The sequence below is a fragment of the Podarcis pityusensis genome (genome assembly GCF_964106645.2).
Source record: "Podarcis pityusensis genome assembly, chromosome: 3".
In the NCBI taxonomy this organism is placed as follows: Eukaryota; Metazoa; Chordata; class Lepidosauria; order Squamata; family Lacertidae; genus Podarcis; species Podarcis pityusensis.
The window spans coordinates 111,157,408-111,180,434 of record NC_138026.1 but is presented as its reverse complement, the minus strand read 5'-3'; the positions used below and the strand labels follow the sequence as shown (position 1 = coordinate 111,180,434).

Genomic DNA, 23,027 nt, shown 5'->3' with positions numbered 1-23,027 from the left:
CGAAAGCACGTCAAAGTGCAAGTAGATAAATAGGTACCACTCTGGCGGGAAGGTAAACAGCATTTTCGTGCGCTGCTCTGGTTCGCCAGAAGCGGCTTAGTCATGCTGGCCACATGACCCGGAAGCTGTCTGCAGACAAACGCCGGCTCCCTCGGCCAATAAAGCGAGATGAGCGCCGCAATCCCAGAGTCGTTCACAACTGGACTTAACAGTCAGGGGTCCCTTTACCTTTAAAACAGAGATAAGACTGAAACACATTTTTTATTTTCTTTTTATTTAATTCATTTTCCACATTTCCATCAGGCAATTGTGAACAGTTTTGGGTTTTTCCTGTTATAGATGGATGAACCCTGGATTCAAGCTATGAAGGTTCGCGAAGAAGAGCAAAGCATGTTTTGCAGTTTGCAGTTCTGATTGGCTATTGCCACTTTCCTTCCTAGAAAGAACTGTGTTCTTGTTGCTAAACGGCCTGCAGCTACTGCTGCAAAGGAGTAGTCATTCAAACAAGAGAACTAAGGGCATTGGGTAGTTTTCATATTGTTTTAACATTGTCTAAGTCACTTGGATCAGAATGCAAGGTAAACATATTGAAAGATAGGCCAGAGAGGGAGAGAGAGACAGAGAAGGCGTTGTAGTTTCTGTGATGTGAAGCCAACCAGATACAGCTGAGGAACCCTATAGGGAAGAACTCAGCACTTACCCGGGAGTAAGCCGCACTGGATGCAGTGGTACTTACTTCCAAGTAAAGATGGGTAGGGTTGTTCTGTAAATAAACACAGCAATAACTGCCAAGGGCACAATCTGATGCAGTTATCCTATTGGAACCAGTGTGCTTAATGCTTTGTTATGAGTTGGGCTGTGGGTCAGTCTGGATGAGATGTTAAATGCATTAATGTGCCATGTTTTCTTCCAATAGCAGCCATGGGTGGTGGCGTGATCAGAATTGGGAGCCTGGTGTGTCAACCCTTCTCGCATTGCCGTATTGCCAGCGAAAATCACATCCCCCAAACTGCTATTAGCCTCAGAACTTCATTTCCCAACCCAACCCAGCTGTTCTTTAGAAGGAGGAAACAGCCACTGTTAAATGCAATCACACTCTTAGTTGGGCTTGCTAAGAACTTGCCTCGAGAGAGGCTCCTATTTGCCTTTTTGAAATCTGTAGGGGCAGCTTCAGCTTGGGGGAGCCAGTGGTTGTAAAGACGTCATTTTTCAAAAAAATGTCTCTCTAAAATTACAGCGCACAGCAGTTCCTACTGAATGCAAACAGGAGAATTGCTAACATTCAGGAAGGTTCCAAAAAGTGGGATTGTGCACTTCAGAGAAGCATGAAACATTATCATGCAAAAGCAGAAACCTAACAATATAATAATAATCAATCAATATTATAATTAATATTATTATAGTGTTTCAATTAAGTAAATAATATAATGATAACATCAACAATAATTTCAATTGATTAATTACTATAAGCAGTACAATAAGCTTGGTGTTATTCTGTTTGGCTAGTATCTTGTGCTAAAGCCCGTGAACTCAAGTTTAGTGATCTCTTTCTCATTAGCAAAATTAGTCCGGTCGATGCGTGAGCTTGGGCTTCCGACGTTGGTCAGCCAGGCCTTCCTGCAAGGAGAAAGTAAAGGGCAGACCGGTTAGAGCACTGCAAGATTTCCTGGATAATAGTCACTCTGCTTCTGTATTTCACGGGTTCCCTATAACGGTTCGAAAGACCTCCTATCCCTGTATAGACCTGTAAAATCAGTATCTGCCTGTTATGTACTGAGCTGAATCCTAGAATAATAGGATCCAGAATGCAGCAGTCTGATTGGTCCGCAGGAGCCACCCAATCCAGTGAATCTGCAGCCTGATTGACCTACAGGAGCAGCCCAGAATTAGCCAATCACGCGAGGCCCATTGTGCAAATAATGTATATATAGCTAGATGTTTTGTGGGAAGTTTCATTCATTGCTAGTATGAGCTGAATAAAGAGCATGAAATTCACACTCGACTCCGAGTATATTTCACTGCCCATTTCAGTTTTTCCAAGTTTCTCACCCTTTATCCCACTCTTAAATCCAGTTCTCCACATTTCTGCATCAATTTGTGATTTTTTAAAAAAGAAAAGAATCCTCATTTTAAAATTTGCATTATTTTAGTGCATATAGTATTTTTACTTATCTTTATGCAATTTTTGACTATTATACACGTTTCTGCAAGCTATTTCATGTTAATTTAGCAGGTTCTCCTTTCGACCAAATCAAATTTCTTCCCCATCCCTAAAGATCACTTGGGTCATCTGGGGAAATTTTACTCCTGGCATTTTTTCATCATTGTACCAGCCCTGTGGCCTTCCCTCCCCTCTTTGTGAAACATTCCTTCTTCAGCAATCTTGAAAAGACGCATATCCCCCCCCCCCCAGGTTTTCCTCAACCCATAAACGAGATCCTATTAGTAATAAATTCCTGCCTACATCTATCATAATACTACCCGTAAAACTGTTTTCCTGGCTTTCATGATTTAGCTGTTTTTATTTTATTGTTCTTATGTTGTGCTTTACATACCATTTAGAGATTTTTTAAAATAACTAAACAGTTTAGAAATCCTGTGAAATAGAACAAATAAATACTTCATTCCCCTCCTCCCTCAACAGTCTTCACTGAGCCATTTGGGGGGCACAGTCCCTTCAGAATTCCCCCCCCCCTTGGGTGGTACTTCTACCCCAGTGTGCCTCTTCTGTGTGGATGTTGCTGTTTTGTCTGCATGAGGACCAGCGCTTGGAGAACTGAGCTCTCTATATGCATGATGTTCTGGTTCTTTTCCTTGCATATGATACGATCATCTTTATTGTCATTGTCCCATACAGAACAATGAAATTGAAAAAATCTACATAAGACATTCAAAAACCAACAAGCCTGTTATCCCAGCCTGGTTAACCCCCCAAAAACTCTGATACCCCATAATTAAATACAATATACTCCCACAAAGACTACCTTACACTGCGTTTAAAACCAAAATCGCATTTGGCTAGAAACTGTTTCTAAGGCAGCTAGTCCTAGTCTTTATAACCCTGTACCTTCTTCCAGAAGGCAGAAGCTGAAAGAGATCATTTCCTGGGTGCACACTATACTGCGCTATCTCTGCAGCTTTCTTATGACACCTGGAAGCGTAGATTTGATCCAAGGTGGGAAGAGTGCACCCAATTATTTTCTCCGCAGTCTTTACAACCCTGGACAGCACTGTTTTTTCCCTGACTGTGCAGCTTCCAAACCACACACACAGATCATAAGTTAATACACTCTCCACAGTACAATGGTAAACTGCCATCAACAGCTCCTTTGAGAGATTATTTTTCCGGAGGATTCTCAGAAAATATAACCTCTGCTGTGCTCTCTTCATAAGGTCTTTACTGTTTTCTCCCCAGGTTAGGTAATTTCAATGGCCTGATCTTATGTGGTTGTGGCATTTAACCCCTTCTTTGTCATTGGACACAGAGGAATGGTGGGAGGAACCAGCTGCTGCCCATCAAGAGCAGAGGATACTGGACTTGATGGACTAATTGACCGACTCCATAATACAGCAGTTTCAAAATGGGGGACAGTCCACATCTTATGCATTTGTGAGTTCCAGACTCCTGTAAATTCCTGGCTCCAGTAGGTGTTAGAATTTAATCAATGCTTGGCGTGTTAAAACTGGGTGCTAGACCCATGTGTTTCAAGCCAGACCTGTGTGCATCAAGCTGTGTGCTAGATACTTTGAATCCCTTGGAATCAGCAAATGTTAGCAGCTAATTAAGCTAGGTTTTGTTTTGGTTTTTTAAACTGCTTTATTGTTTTTAAAACTGTATAACGTGAATAGTCAATAGATGTTAAAGACAACGTAAAAATAAACAAACATTCATTTCGAAATTGTTACTTATTGTGTACATCAATTTGTGATTAAATCTGGCATGACCTCCAATCTCCCCATTGTGTTCCCAAACCACATTCTTTAGTTACACACTTAACTTTATCTTCTCTACATTAATGTGATTGCTTTAAATTTATAAAGTTGTCCTATTACACGCAGAAACTCAATCAAGACCTACCAACGGATTGATATTTTGGCAATTTTCTTTCAGGTAAGCTCTATATATGTCCCATTCTCTAATAATTTTTTCATCTGTAACGTCTCGTAAACTTGCTGATATTCTCACTAGTTCAGCATACTCTCTCAATTTATTTTGCCAGTCTGATTTGGATGGGATAACTTCCCCCTTCCAGCTTTTTGCAATTAGAATTCTGGCAGCTACTGTGGAGTACATGAAAACTCTCCTGAACTTCTTTGGGATTCCGTTACCCATAATTCCTAGCAGGAAGGCTTCGGGCTTTTTAGGGAAAGTGTTTAAACATTTTCTTAAGTTCATTACAGATCATTTTCCAAAACTCTCTGATCTTTTTACAGTTCCACCACATGTGCATTAATGTGCCTCCCGCCTCCCTGCATTTCCAACAGGTGTTTGGCCTAGATCTAAACATTTTGGCTAATTTAACAAATACCTCCTGTAAAGCATTTTCATACAGTTTTCTTTTAGATCGTAACATGACGTACATTTAAAATCTTCCCTCCAGAGCCTCTCCCATGCTTCCATTTGAATGTTATAGCTATAACTAAGCTAGGTTAAGATTCCGGTGCCCAGGAAATTGCCTGGGGTGATGGGCCATTAGGGGAACTAAAGGAAGATGACAGGACATAAGGTAAGCCAAAGAGAGGGGGCTCTGTGCCAGATGGCAAATGGGAAGGGCTCCTCTCTTAACCCAGAGTTAGTTAGAAGATAAAATCAGAGGTTAGAGAGTTCTGTGACTAAGACGCAAAGCAGCAGGCGGAGCAGAGTGGCTGATGACAATTTGGATTCAGGGCTGTACCTATGGACGAAGCAAGGCCCTCTTGGAATGTTTATGCTGTGAACCCCTTTGTCGTAAGCTCAGGTTGTATATTCCATATTTTCCCATGTATTAGACGAGGTTTTTTGACACAAAAATGTCAAAAAACTGGGTAGTGGCATGGGGGAGGAGATGCTGCTGCACATGGGGAGAGATCTGGGGGCACTGGCTGCCGGCGTGCAGCTTTCCCTGATGCCGCTGTGCGTGGGAAGCACTCCCGGGATTGTTTCCTGTGTGCAGCAGCAGGGGGGAAGGTGCCCTCTGGCCAACCGGGAACCGATCTAGGGAGTGTATCCTGCCTGCAGCTGCATGGAGGGAAAGGCTCAACAACTTTGGGCCATCTCCTCTCATTTTCTTAGAACTGAGTCCCCCAAAATAGGGGGGAGTCTTATATATAGCAGCGTCTACATCACCTTGCCAACAAAGGTCTGTATAGTTAAAGCTATGTTTTCCCAGTAGTGATGTATGGAAGTGAGAGCTGGACTATAAAGAAGGCTGATTGCCGAAGAATGGATGCTTTTGAATTATGGTGCTGGAGGAGACTCTTGAGAGTCCCATGGATGGCAAGAAGATCAAACCTCTCCATTCTGAAGGAAATCAGCCCTGAGTGCTCACTGGAAGGACAGATCCTGAAGCTGAGGCTCCAATACTTTGGCCACCTCATGAGAAGAGAAGACTCCCTGGAAAAGACCCTGACGTTGGGAAAGATGGAGGGCACAAGGAGAAGGGGACGACAGAGGACGAGATGGTGGGACAGTGTTCTCGAAGCTACCAGCATGAGTTTGACCAAACTGCAGGAGGCCGTGGAAGACAGGAGTGCCTGGCGTGCTCTGGTCCATGGGGTCACGAAGAGTTGGACACGACTAAACGACTAAACAACAACAAAAATAGATGGAAAATATGGTATGTGCAAATAAATCATATGTCATGAAAGATGCCACAATTTCCACTGTGCCTCATTTCCAAAAGAAAACATGGACCCCAAGTAAGTGTGGCAGAAACCCCTGGGACCTCCCATTGCTTGGAGACTGGGCTGGCCTGCAACATTATTAAAGTCCATGGCAAAATTCCTGCTGATTTTAATGGCGCTGGATCTCAATCAATGCGTATTTTATATAGTGGGTTGTTATGGATTTCATAAAGCCCTCTCTGCAGACACTGATATAGCTTATAAACACACACAAATACATTATCATCACTGTAGTCGGAAAGGTCTGGCAGGGTCAACACATTAAGTCTCAACCAGAAAGCGGACAAAATTAAAAAGCATGTTATTAAAATTCAACAATGGGCACCAAAAGGTTAGGAAATGTCAGGATTCTGCCTAGTCTTAATGCAAAGCCTTTGGGGTATATATGCACCACAATATTTCATCAAAAAATCAATGCTCTCTCCTTCTTTGCTTCCATTACGCTGATTTTCAGCACCGGCTAAGTGAGAAATTTGCATCCTGTTTACTCCAGAGAAACCCTATTATTAGTATCTTCCGTCCTGCGGATTGGTGGTTTACTTCTGAGCTCTGATTCCCCCAAACACACCGCATACGAAGGCAATGCAGACAAAGTCAGTGATTGATTACAAACCATGAACCATGAGTCTGAGCAGATCGTAGTAACTACCTATTGTTCAAATAAACTTTCCGCACACAGGAATAGACTGGAAAGAGAAGTTGCTTAATTGCATCTTATTACCAAACTTAAAACCATGGGTAGGCAAACTAAGGCCCGGGGGCTGGATCCGGTCCAATCACCTTCTCAATCCGGCCCCCGGACAGTCTGGGAATCAGAGTGTTTTTACATGCGTAGAATGTGTCCTTTTATTTAGAATGCATCTCTGTGTTATTTGTGGGGCATAGGAATTTGTTTATTATTATTTTTTTCAAAATATAGTTCGGCCCCCCACAAGGTCTGAGGGACAGTGGTCCAGCCACCTGCTGAAAAAGTTTGCTGACCCCTGCTTAAAACCATGAAGAGACCTGGTCTAAACAGAGACATTGGATTCTTATCTCATTATACATGATAAAGCTATTTTTAGCCATCTCACCCCTTGCTTTTTTTCTGTAAGACCTGTTGCAGTCATTAACAGTCGTCAACAGGTTTACCACACCTATCAGCCAGTCACTCATTCCCAGCACCCTTCTGAGTAATACCCCTCCCCACCCTCTCACTATATATAAGGGTCTGGTGACTTCTGTTTCCGTGTATCTGTAGAAGTGTGCATGCACACAAAAGCTCATACCAATAACAAACGTAGTTGGTCTCTAAGGTGCTACTGGAAGGATTTTTTAAATTTTGTTTCGACTACGGCAGACCAACACGGCTACCTACCTGTAATTAGCACACAGCATGGAACATTCATGGTAAATGTTATTAGGCAGTTTTCAGTCTTGTTCTTAACCCTGCAAACACGAGAGACACAGGTTCCCATGCTAGCTGCAACTGATGGGAGTTGGAGCCCAACAGTGTCTCATGGGCACCATGTTGGCTGTCCCTGACTTAAGACAATAGGCTGTGTCACAAAATTACTCCCAGGTGGTTATAACTAAGCACTCCCTATTCAGACTAAAACTTTCCGGGGAAGAGCTCAAGTCTTCCCTAGAAATTACCACGAAGGGTGATCCACTTCATGTCACGAGAACCATGGACTTGTCAGTGTTTGTAAAAAGCAAAAAAGAAGGAAAGGGTTCTGACCTCCCTTTGTCTCCTCAGTCTCCTTGTCGGCACAAAAACAGTCCACGAGAATATCCTTGCAGAGTTTTATTCTTAAAAGTCTTTGTGCAAAACACGACTGAATAACTATACAGTGGTGCCTCGCAAGACGAAATTAATCCGTTCCGCGAGTGTCTTCGTCTAGCGGTTTTCTCGTCTTGCGAAGCAACCCTATTAGCGGCTTAACGGATTAGCGCTATTAGCGGATTAGCTGCTAAAAGGCTATTAAAGGCTTAGCGGCTTAGATAAAGGGGGGGGGAGCGGAAAAATAATCTCAAGACTCGCAAGACATTTTCGTCTTGCGAAGCAAGCCCATAGGGAAATTCGTCCTGCGAAGCAACTCAAAAACGGAAAACCCTTTCGTCTAGCGGGTTTTCTGTCTTGCGAGGCATTCGTCTTGTGGGGCACCACTGTACACACCAGCACCAACCAACCAACCCAAACCTCAGCCTCAGCAACAAAATAACATTTCTCACTTATATATACAACTTGCTGCAAGCCGCTGAGTCATGCTGACCCAGCTTTATTCACATTAAAGAAACAGCGGCCATTTTAGCCGTGACACCCTTCTGTTTCTTAAATGCGAAAAACCCCAACAGAAACAATACATACATACACTATATACATAAACCCAGTTTTGTCATCAATTCATTATGGCATGTTGCTGGCAAAGGCTTGGTAAACAAATCAGCAATATTATCTTGTGACTGACAATACTCCAGTTTGATCACCCCATTCTGTACACAATCTCTCACATTTGCATGACGGATAGCAATGTGTTTTGATGCAGATTTCATTATTTCCGAGCCGGCTAATGCAATGCACGATTGGCTATCTTCATACACTTGGATAGGCAAATCTACTTTACAATCTAGATCTTTTAGTATCTGTATAAACCACATGATTTCATTGCATGCTAGCGACAGGCTCCCATATTCTGCCTCACAGGATGAGGTCGCAACAAATCCTTGTTTCTTTGACCTCCATCCAATTATGGAATTGGCAAACATCATAACCATTCCACTTGTAGATTTTCTGGTAGCTACACAGCTTCCCCAGCCCTCATCAACAAACACTTCTAGTTTTTCATCTTGTGTACTAGATATCTTCAAACATACATTTAATGTCCCCTTTAGATATCTGATAAGCCTTTTCAAAGCACACCAATCGGCAGTACTGGGTTTAGATACACGTTGACTCAGAACATTTGTAGCACATGCAATGTCTGGCCTTGACCACTGGCTTAAATACAACAGTGATCCTATTTTTGAGTGATACAACTCAGGCTGATCAAATTCATCATCACACACTGTCTTTGGGAAATCTGGTGTCATGGGAGTCTGAACTGGCTTGCAGTTTTCCATGCCAAACTGCTCTATCAAATGAAGAATTTTCTCTTTCTGGCTCAATAGGAAGCTTCCATCTGCTTCCTGCCTTACTTCTACTCCCAAGTAATTGCTTACAGGCCCTAAGGCTTTAAGCTTAAACCTCTTTTCCAGTTGACTTGTGAGCTTCTGGATCTCATCTGTGGAACTCCCTGCCACAAGCAAATCATCAACAAAGACTAAGAGCATTAGATATTTGTTGCCTGCCCCCTTGGTGTACAGGCATGGATCAGCCACACTCCTTTTAAAACCAAGTTTTACAAGGGCTTCATTTAAACACTGGTTCCAACACCTTCCACTTTGTTTGAGACGGTAAACAGCCTTTTTCAAACGCCAGACTGCACCATTCTCCTCTTCAAACCCAGGGGGTTGTCTCATTAACACTTCATGGTCTAAATTTGCATGCAGATATGCAGCATCAACATCAAAATGGTGCACTGCTAGTTGTCTTACAGCAGCAATGGAAAGCATTAAACGAAAAGTTTCACTCTTTACAGTGGGAGAAAACACTTCATCATAACTCTCCCCTTTAATCTGAGTGAACCCTCTGGCTACTAATCTGGCTCGAAAACGTGGTTCCCCAGATACAAGGGTTTTCCTTTTGTAAACCCACTTGCATGACACCACTCTGCCACCAGGTGGCGGCATTATAACCTCAAACACTTTGTTACGTTTAAAAGAGTCCATTTCTTCTTTCATAGCTTGTTCCCACAAAGCACGTTCCCCAGGGGGTAAGTCTAAGACTTCATTATAACTTTGTGGTTCCACACAACTCACATTGCATACTCTCACTCCTCCTAGGGTCAAACGCTGAGGAGGTAGACCCATGTTTGAACGCTGGGAGCGTCTAGGCACAACTACTTCTTCTTCCCCCCTTATCTCTGGCTCTTCTTCCTCTTCCTCTAAAGAAGAAGTATTACCTATTGCCACATCTTTTGGGGAAATCTGTGCCTCCTCCTCATCCTGCTCCTGTGTTGCCAATGGCTGAGAAGAAGCCTCTTCTCTTACTTGCAGGGGCAGTAGGCAATCTGGGTTGGCATGGATCGCAGTCCATCTGTCCTGGTCAGCAAAGTCTGCACTTCGTGACAGAACCACGCGTCCTAGGCGTAAATTGAAACGCCACCCTTTGCCATAGGACTGATATCCCACAAACCAGTTTCTGCGCTCTAGCGCCCCCTTTCTGGCGCTGAGCTTTGGGGATATTTACATGTGCCCAAGCACCCCAGTTATGGAGCATTGTCCACTCTGGTTCTTTCCCAAACAACACACGATATGGAATATCTTTTATAGAGCTAGACCAGGTTCTATTAATCAAAAAGTTCGCTGTCAGAAAAGCCTCACCCCACAGCCTATGGTTGTGACCCAATCCTGCATCCACTAGCAGGCAGTCCTTTACTGACTGTATTACAGCCCCACATCTTTCACACAGACCATTTTCAGCAGGGCTATAAGGGTTAGCCAAGCGATGAGTGATCCCCTTACATCGCAACCATGCCCCAAATTGTTTGTTCAGAAATTCTCCGCCCCTATCTGTTTGCAACTGCACAACAGGGTGAGCGAAGAGCTTTTTAGCTTGGGCAACCCATTCTCTGAATGTGGGGAAACACTCAGATTTCTGCTTTAACAAAAACAACCAACTAAAACGTGATTTATCATCAATTACCAGAAAAGCATATCTGGCTCCCCCTTCAGTCTTCTGTGGGAAAGGGCCTATCACATCACAATGGACAAGTTCTAAAACCTCTTTAGATACTCTGTCACTTTTAGAAGCCACAGGCTTCCTCTTAGATTTGGCCATTTTACATACATTGCAATCTAGGAAACAGTTACAGCTATTTACTTTTAGGTTCTTGCACACCTTTTGCATCTCTGAAAGCACACGGAAATTGGTGTGACCCAGTTTTCTGTGCAGCTCATGTACACACCCCTTATGAACTGGCAAATTATCCTGAACCACCTGGGCTGCTTTAACAGGCTTGTCCTGCATTACATATAACCCATTTTCCAACTTTGCATGGCCACATACCTGAGTTCCATTCTTTATCAGACAGCCATCCTGCGTGAACTTAACACTATACCCTGCATTAATCAAACAGCTTACAGACAGTAAACAATAGTCCAAACTGCTGACAAACAGTCTCTGGTAGAGTAGTGTTCAAGCACTGCAGGAAACATGTTCCCTGGCCATCAATCTTGCTTCTACGACCATCAGCAAGATAGATTGAGTCTTTTCCATCAGCTGGCTTCCCCAGGGTCTTAAAGTCCTCCTGACGGTTGCAGATAATCCTGCTGCTCCCAGAGTCTAGCAACCATGTTCCTCGAGGTATCTTCCTCTCCTCTCGAGAAAATGCAGACACAAACTGAGCAGAACGCGTGTTCTTCTTCTCTGAAGAGAACCCCTTCTGCTTACGTTTCTGCGTCGATTGCTGTCTCTGCTCCACGTCGTCTCCTGGAAGTCTTGCCCTGCATTGACGTTGGAGATGCCCGGGTTGGTTGCATCTATAGCATCTCCTCACTGCCATGGCCAGGTCCAAACCTTGGCATTGCTCCATTGGCAGATTCTGCTGCTGGCCCTCTCGGCTGTAACTCCTCCGCTCTTGGAGTTCAGCCTGTCTATCTGACCTTCTTTCTGCTTCTTCGGTCAATCTTCCAACCACATACTCTAGGGTCAGATCTCGGGGACGCATACTCTCCATGCTGTTAATCACGGGCAACCAGCTTTCAGGCAAACTTGAAAGGATAATGTAGGTTTGGTCAGTCTCATCATAACGCTTACCTCTCTGCTGTAGTTGAAGAAACAGAGATTTCAGCGTTTGAAGATGAGTTGCCAAACTCTCACCTTCCTTCATAACAGTCCTGAACAGCCTTCTGGTCAGAGAAATTATAATTCCAGCAGTTTCTCTGACATGCATTGCCCTTAATAAATTCCAGCACTCTAACGCTGTGCTGGCATTTGCTACATGCAATAACCGAGAGTTGCTCAAACACAGCATAATTTGGGCACGAGCCCTTTCATCTAGCCGTTTTTTCTCAGTCCTCAAAACCTCAGTTTCAACACAGTCCCATAGTCCATCTCTCCTTAACAACTGCTGCATTTTAATTGACCAACTCAGCCAGTTGCTCTCTGAGAGAAGTTCAAAAGGGATGCCTCCCCCAATATTTACAACTTGGGAAGACTGGAAATCTGCCATCTCTGCTGGTGCTTGCTGAGCCCCTTCTGTAGGGCCTCCAGCAACCTCTCCTGACTCTCTCTTTAGAGTCCCACTGGATGGTCCTGGATGGCACTCACCGGCTTCTAGCAGCTGCCTCTGTTGACCCTCAGGTCCCGCCTGGCTCTGCAACTGGTGTAGCCACTCTGTGAGTCGCCTACTGTGGTCCTCCAGCAGTTCAAACTGTTCCAGTAGCCGACGCTGAGTGCCTTCTTGATCCTCAGATCCTCGCCGCTCCAGCGTCACTGCAGACAGTTACAGCTTGCCACCAACTGCTCCAGCGCACAGCCACTGGCTCCATACACCACCAGGACTCACCAGCTCCCTGCTGAGATGCTGTCAGTCGTTCTGCACTCTGCACATGCTCAGAAACACTGGGCCCATAACCTGTCAGTGTTTGTAAAAAGCAAAAAAGAAGGAAAGGGTTCTGACCTCCCTTTGTCTCCTCAGTCTCCTTGTCGGCACAAAAAGAGTCCACGAGAATATCCTTGCAGAGTTTTATTCTTAAAAGTCTTTGTGCAAAACACGACTGAATAACTATACACACCAGCACCAACCAACCCAAACACCAGCCTCAGCCTCGGCAACAAACTAACATTTCTCACTTATATATACAACTTGCTGCAAGCCGCTGAGTCATGCTGACCCAGCTTTATTCACATTAAAGAAACAGTGGCCATTTTAGCCGTGACAGGACTGAAAGGAATTGAATGTGTCGCTCTCAAGACTTGGGGAGCCTTGTCTGCTGAAGCGGAATGCTTTCATCTGTCAATGCCCTTAAAGTCAAAATCTGCCTGTCTCTGCTGCCATGGAAACCAAATTCACCCGTTTGGCAAAAATGGGGAGGCTGGTGTTAAGTTTTCCATGCCTCCTCTTTCTAAAGGATTGAGGAAACCCAGGACACAGTGCTGGGCAAAGCTTACGAGGCTATTAATCACATAAGATCACAGGGAATGCGTGACATCTCTCTAGAGTGGAGGTAGGCAGAATGCAGCGAGGGGTCTACTGGTACATCTCTGGATGATTTGTAGGAATGGGCAATAATTTGTTTGTTTCTTCTTTTTACTCCCAACTGTTTAGCAGTAGAAACGACAAAAAAAGGTTTCCCCGCTCATGCCTAACTTCACATAGTTGAGAGAAGCAGGGATTTTAGAATCCCTGACATGCAGTAACTCAAATGCACAATTGTGTCTGTCTATCTATCTATCTATCTATCTATCTATCACATCCCAGAATATGGCTGAGTTTTTACATTGCCATAGCAGGCACTGCAACCTTCCAACAGTTTGAACAACAGCGATTGTAAACCGCCCAGTGATTCCCGGAGGAAGGGGCGGGACAGAAACTTAAATCAATGAAATAATAATAATTTATTATTTATACCCCGCCCATCTGGCTGTGTTTCCCCTTTAACAAAAGATTAAATATATATTAAAACATCAGTCATTAAAAACTTCCCTAAACAGGGCTACCTTCAGATGTCTTCTAAATGCCAGATAGTTGTTTATTCCTTTGACATCTGATGGGATGTCCACAGGGCGGGCGCCACCACCGAGAAGTCTATCTGCCTGGTTCCCTGTAACCTCACATCTCGCAGTGAGGGAACCACCAGAAGACCATTGGAAGAGGACCTCAGTGCCTGGGGAGAACGATCAGGGTGGAGATGCTCCTTCAGGTATACCGGGCCGAGGCTGTTTAGGGCTTTAAAGGTCAGCACCAACACTTTGAATTGAGCTCGGAAATGTACTGGGAATGAAGGCGGGCATTTTCCTAATAGATAAAAGGCAAGGTTAAATAAGAATGTCTTTATTTATTTATTTATAAATATACAGTGGTACATCTGGTTACGTACTTAATTCGTTCCGGAGGTCCGTTCTTAACCTGAAACTGTTCTTAACCTGAAGCGCCACTTTAGCTAATTGGGCCTCCTGCTGCTGCCGTGCCACCACCACGCAATTTCTGTTCTCATCCTGAAGCAAAGTTCTTAACCCGAGGTACTATTTCTGGGTTAGCGGAGTCTGTAACCTGAAGTGTCTGTAACCTGAAGCGTCTGTAACCTGAAGCATATGAAACCTGAAGCATATGTAACCCGAGGTACCACTGTAATTGTAATGCTGGCCTCTAGCACGCACATGCCCAGTAGAAACCTTGCTCAGTTTCAATTTGTTTCATATAGTGTCAGGCTGGATGATCGCTGAAGAATGGATGCTTTTGAATTATGGTGCTGGAGGAGACTCGCGAGTCCCATGGACTGCAAGAAGATCAAACCTATCCATTCTGAAGGAAATCAGCCCTGAGTGCTCACTGGAAGGACAGATCCTGAAGCTGAGGCTCCAGTACTTTGGCTCCAGAAGCCTCCCTGATGTTGGGAAAGATGGAGGGCACAAGGAGAAGGGGACGATAGAGGACGAGATGGTTGGACAGTGTTCTCGAAGCTACCAGCATGAGTTTGACCAAACTGTGGGAGGTAGTGGAAGACAGAAGTGCCTGGCGTGCTCTGGTCCATGGGGTCACAAAGAGTCGGACACGACTAAACGACTAAACAACAACAACAAGTGTCAGCCTTCGGGGACTCGGCTTCCTCCCCCCCCCCCTTTGGCCATAGATAAGCAGGACAAAGCGAAAAGAGTCGCTTACCGTTTAAAGAGTCTTTAGTTATCACAGCAAAAGAACAAAGCAGCCACTCTCGGAATGATGGTGTCCCCAATTAAGGTTTCCACCCACTTCCCCCCTAGTCACTTCCGTGCCTTGCAACCTGATCTGGCAATCACCGTGCTAGCCACCTAATCTGCTCTCCGTGACCTCGGACTGATAGGCTGGACACTTTCCAGCAAGAGAGAGTGTCTGTTAGCTCTCTCCCTTCCAGTTCTTCTTCACTTTGCTGTTCATTCCCCCACCCCCAGTTCGTCCCAAGTTTTGTCTTCAGAACTATGCCCCTCTGCAAACCGCTGTTCCAAATCTATACTGCTCAACTCATCTATACTGGGCAGCTTCAGGATCCTGGTCAGGAGCAGAGCAAGGGTGAGGTTCCCACCATTCCTCATCAGAACAGTACTCCTCAGCCTGGTCTCTGACATCTGGGCAGCTGCCTTGCATTGAATCAGACCACATATTTCTCTAGCTCAGTATTGTCTGCAGCTGAGGTGGTTCATCTGTGGTCCTCCAAATGCTGTTGGATTCCAACTCCCAACAGCCCCCCAGCTAGCCTGATCAGTAGACAGGGATGATGGGATTTGTAGTGTACAGCATAGCTGTCAACCGTCCCTTATTTGGCGGGAAACTCCCTTATCCCAGTGCCGTGTCCCGCTGCTGTCCCGGATTGATGATATCCCATAAATTTCCCGGGTTTCAAAGGAAGCAGCTCCTCTCTCTCCTTCCCTCCCTGCCAGCCAGGGAGGAGGGAGGCTCCAACTGTGTTGCTTGGCTGCGTTGCTCACCCAATAAGGAGTCTAAGAACGACTGGAGGGTGGAGCTTGCATGCCTTGTGCCGATCAAATCGGCCGTGTTGCCTGGGGACTCGCCTTTGCTCAGCGCTTCCCAGCGGAGAGGTGACGGTGGTTTTCCTTGCTGCATCCCCTTTGCCGGGTTGCTGCGCTGTGGGAACCACCACTTGAAGCTTTGTTTGGCTCCTGGCTGGGCTTACTGCCTTTGGCTCGGAGGGGCTCAGAAGCTGAACATACCTGTGCTCGGAATTGGACGGATACGTCATCGACGGCCCACTCACCCTTGCTGGGGAAAAGGTCTGTCTGGAGCGGGGGCACATGGTGTAGGAAAAGGAAATCCCTTAATTTGGCTGCTGATCCCTTATTTTCAAGGCTGCTGGTCCCTTATTTTCAAATCTGTAAGTTGACAGCTATGGTGTACAGGGATGGTCCGCAGGTTAGTGGCCGAGCATCTGATTGCATGCAGAAGGTCCCAGGTTCAATCCCTTTGGCCTCTCCAGGAAGGGCTGGGAAAGAGTCGCCGCCTGAAACCCCAGAGAGCTGCTGCCAGCTAGTGTAGACAACACTGAAGTAGATGGACCCATGGACTAACTTGGTACAAGGCAGCCTCCTAAGTGGTCTAGCAAGCTCTGGAGCATCACAGGTTAGCCACCTCTGATCTACACTGGCTGTCTCAAGGTTGTAGAGCAGAGTCTTTCTCAGTTCTACACAGAGGTACCAGGAACTGATCCTGCCACCATTTGCATGCAAGTCATGTGTTCTGCAACTCAGCTGCAGCACATACCGTATTTTTCGCTCTATAGGACGCACTGGACCATAGGAGGGGGAGAACAGGGGGAAATAATTCTCCCCCTCTCTGCTCAGCGCCCTTTCAGCGAAGCGGTAGGAGAAACGGAGCCCCTTCCATTTCTCCTCCCGCTTCGCTGAAGGAGCGCTACGCAGGGAAGGAAAACTGTGCAACGCCTCTCCAGCGAAGCAAAGCCTGGAGAGCAAGAGGGGTCGGTGTGCACCAATCCCTCTCACACTCCAGGCTTCAGGCAGCTATCCGCAAGCCTTCAGAGCGCAGCGGGAACTCCTGCTGCGCTCCAAAGGCTTGTGGATAGCTGCCTGAAGCCCCCGGAGCGCAGCCTTTGAAGCCTCCGCAGAGCAGCGGGGTAAAGGCACCCCGCTGCCCTGCAGAGGCTTTGCACAGCCATCCCCAAGCTGGCTTCTGGGGCAGCCCGTGAAGCCTCTGCAGGGCAGCGGGATGAAGGCACCCCGCTGCCCTGCGGAGGCTTTGCACAGCTAACCCAAAGCTAGAACTGTTCTGGCTTTGGGCTTAGCCGCGCAGCCTGCATTCGCTCTATAGGACGCACACACATTTCCCCTTAATTTTTGGAGGCGAAAAAGTGCATCCTATAGAGCGAAAAATACGGTAGACAGCTTTTCTGTGCATTCAGCAAAGTGTGCATTTTCCTGAAGGTCAACATGCTCACGATCCAGAATTACAAAACAATTTAAGGCAGAAAGGGGGGAATATTTCACACGTATTATGATCCGTTCTGCATCCCACGCTCCTTTGTAAAAGCTTAAACTGAATGCCGCACTGTGTGATTTACCATTTAAATGAAAGACATCAAACAGCATTTGTTAAAGACCTAGGCTGCCATCCTGCCTACAGCTGTAAGCTGCCAAATCCTACCACAGTTTTCAGCATAAATTATGTGCTTTGCAGGAATGTCGCCCTAAGGGAGAGCCAGTTCCCTATAGAAATATGTAGCATTTTACAGTCTGTAGCAAATATTATTTTAGCAATGCCTAGAAAGAAAAATCAGGATCCCCGCACATGTAAATGAAAAGAGACTCTTTGAATTAATGAATACTTCATGTATCGTTCCCAATAAAGCCTTACAATTAAATTCAGATTTCACTTGGAGAAAAAAAGCGCTTCATTAATTGTATACGATTATATCAAAACAGACAAACAAAAAACCAGCCCCCAAGCATTGCAACTAGCATGAGTGGAAGCGGAATATTGATTAATTGCGCATTAATGCTCACAAAGAACAAGGCCACTAACGAATCTGATTCATTATCCCTTGTTTGAGTTCTTGGCCAATTATTATTTCCCACAAAACTTCCATTGGCCTGGGGTTTACCATAGCTAAAGCTTATTCTGAATCAGGGATGGGAAACCCAGTCCTGAAAATGTTGGGACTCCAGCTTTCATCAACCCCAGTCAGTGGGCGGGGTTAATGGAAGCTGTATTCCAGCAACCATCTGGTCTCCTGTCTTTGGTTTAGAACAAAGTAGGGCCAGTGATATCTGGAGTACCTTATTTGATCTGATAAATAATATCTGATTAACATAGTTGTAAAATTCCATTGATTTCAATGTGGCGTAATGACATGTAAGTGGGTATAGGATAGCCTATATCCTAGGGGTCAGCAAACTTTTTCAGCAGGGGGCCGGTCCACTACGCAGTGAAAGCAGCAATCCCTCTTGCTGTTCTGGCTTCTGGGAGAGCTGAGCAGCCTGCATTTGCTCCATAAGACGCACACACATTTCCCTTTACTTTTTAGGAGGGAAAAAGTGAGTCTTATAGAGCAAAAAATACGGTACTTGCATGGTGGGCAGGAGTCAGATATAGTCGGTTCAATTCCAGTGCCTAAGCCAACACCACTCACATTCTGTTACCAATAACGTTGTGGCCTTAATTATCCCATTAACCCAAAATACTGGTGTCCGTGTGTTTTATTATTCATCAAATAGCAGGGGCTTGGGGCCTTGACATGCAAATAGAGCATAACACCAGTCCAAATGGCACAGCTGGTTGTCACTTGATGACAGAAGCATCAAGTAATGTACTCCATATGACGGGCATGTCCAAAGTCCATTTCGGGGGCCTAATCCGGCCCGACAGTCGATTTAATCTGGCCCCTGTGGCAGTATATTTCCTGGAGTAAAATCCTTTAGGATAGGTTAACAACTTTGGTCGGCCCTCATGGCCCTTCACTTCATCAAATCTGGCCCTCCTGGACACCCCTGCATATGGGAATGAGTCATCACATATTAGACACGAGGACCAAGTGGCTGGCAGATGTTGCCGGACTCCAACTCCCATCATCCCTGACCTGACATCATCCCGGATGCTGGCGTGGGCAGAGGAGTCCAACAACATCTGGATGGCTGCAGTTTTGCCTATTCCTGCCTTGAGCCAAACTTCCAGATCACTTCAAATGCAACGACTTTCTGTTCAGCTGGCTCCTACATTTAGCCGCAGGAGATACAAAGACGAGAAACATACGAACTGCCTCGATAGCTGCCTCAGCGATAAAAGATTAACACCGGGTCCACCCAGTTGTTCTAAGAAGCTGTTTGATCACAGTATGAATCGTATAAAACATTTTATTGTGAGCAGCAAAGGAGGGAGGGGAAAGAAGCAGCTTGAAGTGGGGGTGGAAAGTCAATTTTTAAATTTGTGTTAAATTTGAATTACGGCAATTTGTTGTTAATCCGTTAAAAATTTGGAGAAGTAATAAAAATTAATTGGTGAAAATGTTTTTTTAAAAAAGCATGAATGTGAGTACCATAGATGGAAGAGTGTTATTATACTTCAAGGAGGAGGGCAGACTTTGGAATATCAGATCAAAAGGCGGAGGAGGAAGGAGGTGCAGATCAAAGAGGAAGGAGGAAGGGAGAGATTGTCCAAGTACGTGGAACGATTGGCTGTCCCTGATTCTTTGTGTTCTTTATTTAAATATTATTGGCGCTTCCATGGGAAATATAACAAGGCGATATTCAACATGAAGCACAATATTGCAATAATAACATCAGCAAAAACGTTGGTCACAGGTCAATAAACAATTTCCAAAGATTCATCATTATCTACCATGGAGGAATGGATGTTAAAATTATTGGACTTAGCTGGGATGGCAAAGCTGACATCTTTAAGCAGGGGGGAATCAATGTTAATATTTACTAAAGATCAGAAATCCCTTATAGACTTTTTTGTGTGAAAAAGAAAATGAACTTATGATATCTGGGTTTGAGGACTGAAGAAAATACTGGTTTATATATTGGTCTGTATATGGCTGACAGTCAAAGAATCAGAAGTTTTCTCTCTCTTTCTCTCGCTCTCTTTTACTCTTTTCTCTCTCCGCCCCCCTTGGGTTTGTATTTTTGTTTATATTGGTTTTTTATGACAAAACGATATTGGGTATTTAATATTAACGTTTGTATATTTTCTTTCAAACTTTAATAAATTCTATTGGGGGGAGAATAAACCAGGTTCCAAAGGTTTTGTCTAAAAAGTACAAGTTTGAAAAAGGTGTCTAAACAAAAGCAGGGAAGACTCCCACTGACTTCTATTGGCAAGGAGTTCCACAGGGCAGGGGCCGCCATACTAAAAGCTTGGTTGCTGGTAAAGGCCACCCACTCCTATGGGGCATGAGGGAGCCACCAGAAGCTCTCCATCAGAAGATCTCTGTGACTGAGGAGCCACGTGGTCCTTAAGGTACTTTGAGCCCAAGTCATTCAGGACTTTGCGGAATAATTTTGAACCTGGCCTGGTAGCAGATCTTCAGCCAGTGAAGCTTTCTTAGCAAGTGGGAAACTATTTGTTTATTTGTATGCATTGCATCTGTGCCCCGCCTTTTCTTCCAAGAAGCTCAAGGCTCTGTTTTATTCTCACAACAACACTGCAAGGTAGGTTAGGCCAGGGGCGAACGAAGGCTAACTAACACCCGGGGCGGGGCAAACCGCCGGCTGCGCATGCGTTGCGCTGCTACGTATGATGCACGTGGGGCGTCTCTACGTATGACACATGCGTGGTGTCGCTACATAGGGCACATGTGCGGCGTTGCTACGTACAGCACATGCGTGCGACGCCGCGCATGTGTTGTACATAAGAGGTTTGCCGCTGGCGCGCCCAAGCACCATACGGACAGTGGCGGGATCTTCTGCTCGCAGCAGCAGAGGGATCCTCCGCTTGCGGCTGTAGTGGCGATGGAGGGATCCCACTGCCGTCCGTACGGCGCTCGGGCGCCAGCGGTGGCAAACTGCTATGTACAGCACATGTGCGGCATCGCTATGTACAGTGCAGGCGTGTGACACCGCACATGCGTTGTACATAGTGGTTTGCCGCTGGTGCCGCCTGAGTGCTGTACGGACGGTGGCAGGATCCTCCGCTCGCGGCTTGCAGTGGCACGATGGCTGCTTGCGCCACCACCAGGGCCTTGCAGAGCCAGGCAAAGGCCCGGGCCAGGTAGATAATGTGCCCCCCCTTTTTTTAGCCTGGGGATAACTGAAGCCTTATAAATAAGTAAGTACAGCGGTACCTTAGGTTACATACGCTTCAGGTTACAGACTCCGCTAATTCAGAAATAGTACTTCGGGTTAAGAACTTTGCTTCAGGATGAGAACAGAAATTGTGCTTCGGCGGTGCGGCGGCAGCAGGAGGCCCCATTAGCTAAAGTGGTGCTTCAGGTTAAGAACAGTTTCAGGTTAAGAACAGACCTCCGGAACAAATTAAGTACTTAACCCGAGGTACCACTGTATATAAATAATTTTCACAAAATTTATGCTGACAAATAATTTTATTTCAAGGCTTGAACCGTATCTGCATATAGAGACATGATGGAAAATATAAATTTGCTGACCGAGGCCCCCTTTGGAATTGGAGGCCCGGGCCAAGTGGCCCATATGGCCCCCACCCTTCTGTCTGGGCCTGGCTGCTGCGCCCGGGAGCAGCGGGGTGAGCACCCCGCGGGGTGCCTTCTTGTCACCCCCCAGACATGGCACCTGGGGCACACCGCCCCCCCCTTGCGACACCACTGGGTTAGGCTGAGATGGAGCAACTGGCCCCAAGTCAGCCAGTGAGCTTCATGCCCAGGTGAGGATTCGAACCCCTGTCTCCCAGGTCCGGGTCCAACGCTCTAACCATTACGCCTCACCGGCTTATGTCGCCAACAGCCTGTTCTTGTGAGTATGTTATAGTAATCAAGTCTCCAGGTTATCAGTGCATACATAGGAGCCAAATCCAAGGGGTTGTGGGTGCTTGGGCACCCACAATGATATACCGTATTTTTCGCTCCATAAGATGCACCCGACCATAAGACGCACATAGTTTTTAGAGGGGGAAAGGGGGAAAGCCCCGGTTTTTTGAGGATCAGCTCAAAGTTGTGCAGCTTCTTTTGCAAAGGGGAAAAGACCCTTTTTTGAGCATCAGTTCAAAGTTGTTGAGCTTTTATTGCAAAGGGAAAAAATCCTGTATTAAATGGGGTTCAACTCACAGTTCTGCAGCTTCTTTAGGAAAGGAAGGGAACCGTTTCTGCAGTTTCCAGACAGGTAATCTAATCAGCCAGTCACTTGCAGAACATTCAACAATGGAGGCCTGGGCAAGGGGGCAGGGCCAGAAAGGGAGCCAGCGATTGACCACACATTCACTCCATAAGACGCACAGACATTTCCCCTGACTTTTTAGGAGGAAAAAAGTGTGTCTTATGGAGCGAAAAATACGGTAAATGTGGGGGCTGGGCACCCACAAAGTCAATGAAAAAAGCATTGCCCCCGAGAGAGAAGCAATTCAGCACCGCCCTCCGCAGCCAGCCAGCAAGGCACCATTTTCTGGGGGGTGGAGCTCGTACATGGAGGCAGTCTCTCTGCCTCCAAGTCCGCGCCCCTCCCTAGGGAAAAGGGGACATATTGCGTGTGATGTCACACATCAGGCATGTGCATGTCACATTACGCATCCATGTAGCAGCGCTGGGCACCCACAATCCTGAGGGTGAGATGGCAACCCTGAGTGCATCGATAACCTGTGGCCAGGATTTTCCAGTCCAGGGAGGGTTGCACCTGACAGATCAGCTGAAGGTGGTGAAAGGTCCTTTCAGCCACCAAATCTGGATGCTTAAGTGTCGTAACAGCCAGGTCAGAAAAGCTGCAAAAAAAGAAGAAGGAAACTGTCTGGTGGCCCGCGTTTAATCCGCCAGACTCATCGCGGCTTCTGCCATTTCCTTGTGCTTTATTTATTTATATGCTAAATAAATGATGAAGGGCTGTTCGCATTATATAAGTGATATCACGTTTGGCTCTTTCGTTCTCCAAGCAGGAGGACACGACTAACTACTCCAAGCTCGGTTTCCAGGGACAGTTTCCAACAGGGGCTGGAAGGAGGCCCGGAGTATTTCTGTGGCTTTAGAAACTCAGAGGCATCGCCTCCCATCGTCTCTGATCAGGGATGGGGAGGAATTGCATCAAATCTGCACATGCTGAACCAGTGCGCAAACTGAATCGCAGCTATCCCTTGAAATTTGCACTCTTCTAACCAAATAAATGGGACACGGGTGGCGCTGTGGGTTAAACCACAGAGTCTAGGGCTTGCCGATCA

General features: G+C 45.8%; 1 protein-coding gene across 3 annotated transcripts in view; it reads right to left on the bottom strand.

Annotated features, from left to right (window-relative positions):
• Positions 1–255: 255 nt before the first annotated feature.
• Positions 256–23,027, bottom strand: part of ACYP2 (acylphosphatase 2) — a 75,090-nt gene continuing 52,318 nt past the window's right edge. The window contains exons 4-5 of one of the 3 annotated variants that reach the window (XM_081001232.1): positions 5,529–5,776; positions 256–1,617 (exon numbers count right to left, since the gene is read on the bottom strand). In XM_081001232.1, coding sequence (XP_080857358.1) covers positions 1,604–1,617; positions 5,529–5,776 — 262 coding nt within the window. In that variant the 3' untranslated portion in view covers positions 256–1,603. The remainder of the gene's footprint in view (positions 1,618–5,528; positions 5,777–23,027) is intronic. The other 2 variants (XM_081001233.1, XR_013984809.1) reach the window with 2 other exon arrangements.